Raw genomic sequence first — 1,764 nt, forward strand, 5'->3', positions numbered from 1 at the left:
CCCATGGTGGGAGGGCCCCTGCACCCTCCTCCGGCTGAGTACCCTATGGCGGGAAGGCCCCTGCACCCTTTCTTCTCCAGCTGAGTGCCCCAACGGCTGAGTGAGGCAAGTTTCTTGGGGGAGGCACCTGCAGGACAGGTCATGGGTAGGAGTGAGCCAGGAGCAAGGCACAGGCTCAGAGGCCAGTGAGGGCAGGCCCTTCCAAGGGCTGGAGCTTAGCTGGGGGAGCTTTGCTTGGAAAGTCACAATAGGCTGCCGCAGGGAGAGTGCAGGCTGAAGAGACAAGGAATGTCAGACCCCCTGGAGTGGGGGGTGGGATGCTGCCCCCAGCTAGGAGGATGCACTTACCTGCAGAGCCAGTGGGAGAGGTCACCAGAGGGGACATCCAAGGCCTCACAGTGGACTGAGCCTGCAGGGTGCTGGCTGAGGTGGTGTGGGAAGCAGATGGGCTAGACGGGAATGTAGATGTGGGCAGCTGGGTGGCTGCAGGATGTCTAGTGGTGAGGTTGGTGGACAGAGAGTGGGGGGAAGATGTGGTCCCCAAGGTCGAGGACACTACGCCAGACACAAGGGCCATACTGGTAAGAGTGGTGACCTGCAAGGTGGTGGCCTGAGAGGAGAGGGTGGAAGGTGTGGGGGCCTGGGACGTGGTCCTGAATGTGGACTGAGAGCCTGTGCTGGAGGCCAGGGACGGGGACAGGTGCACTGTGACTGTGGTGGGCAGGGGAGAGAGGACAGGTGAGGTGATAGATGGCAAGATTGAGGGAGGCAGGGGAGAAGGAGGGGGAGAAGCAGAGGGAAGGGACGATGTGGGTGCTGCTGGAAACGAAGTAGAAGGGACCACAATGGCGGTTACAGGGGGCATGGAGGATGAGGACAAGGGAGGAGAGGGGGAACTCGGGGAGGTCTTTGGGGCAGAGGCAGAGGAGGACACAACCTTAGTAGGAGAAAGAGAAGTGGTGAAGCTGGCTTGTGGAGACGTGGGACTTGAAAGAGATGGGGGCAAAGGGCTGTGGCTGGAGTTTGGGGGCCCAGATGACAAAAGGCTGCTGGCAGTGGGCACAGAGGCTGCAGTGGTTGTGGTCAGGCCAGGGGCTGGCTGTGAGCTGCTGATGCTGCTGCTGACTGGTGTAGCAAAAGAGGCAGAAGAGGATTTCGACAGACTGGTAGGAGAGCTGTGTCTCTGAGAGGAAGGGGAGACCAAAGATGTGGTGATTGTCACAGGCTTGTTAGGTGAGGTCTGGGGCACAGAAGTAGTTGGGAACTGGCTGGTGGTCTTGAGGGATGTAGATGAGGTGGGCCCTGTGTGGTGTGTCGTGTGGGAGACTGACAGTGTGGGAGAGGAGTGTGTGGAGGAAGGGGTGTGGGGAATACTCGGTGTGGTAGACATGGTAGAGGCACCTGTGGTCTCGGTTCCTGTATTGCTGGGGTGGGAGGTGATGGTGGTAAGGGAAGATGTGGGTTGCTGGTGCGTTGTGGAGGAAGGTTGTGTCATATGGACAGGTGATGTCCTGGCTGTGCTGAATGCCACGTGGGTTCGTGTGATGGCCGTGGTGGTTGTGGTAAGTGGCGGGGTAGTGGGTTTGGCCCCAGTAACCATAGTGGCCGGATGGGTGGTAGAAAGCGGCCTCATGGTGGAAGCAGAAGAGACCACATGTGGAGTGCTGGTGGTGCTCTGAGAGGTAAGTGTTACTGAAGAGGTGCTGACTGTTGGAGACTCACTGGGAAGTGGGGTCTCAGACCAAGACATGCTTGGAAAGTTGC

General features: G+C 59.0%; 1 protein-coding gene across 1 annotated transcript in view; it reads right to left on the bottom strand.

Annotated features, from left to right (window-relative positions):
* Muc6 (mucin 6, oligomeric mucus/gel-forming) overlaps positions 1-1,764 on the bottom strand; it is a 19,794-nt gene that overhangs the window by 2,260 nt on the left and 15,770 nt on the right. The window contains exon 30 of the mRNA XM_023722902.1: positions 349-610. Within this exon, the coding sequence (XP_023578670.1) occupies positions 349-610 (262 nt within the window). The remainder of the gene's footprint in view (positions 1-348; positions 611-1,764) is intronic.

The sequence above is a fragment of the Octodon degus genome, unplaced genomic scaffold (assembly GCF_000260255.1).
Source record: "Octodon degus isolate 3935 unplaced genomic scaffold, OctDeg1.0 scaffold00093, whole genome shotgun sequence".
NCBI lineage: Eukaryota > Metazoa > Chordata > Mammalia > Rodentia > Octodontidae > Octodon > Octodon degus.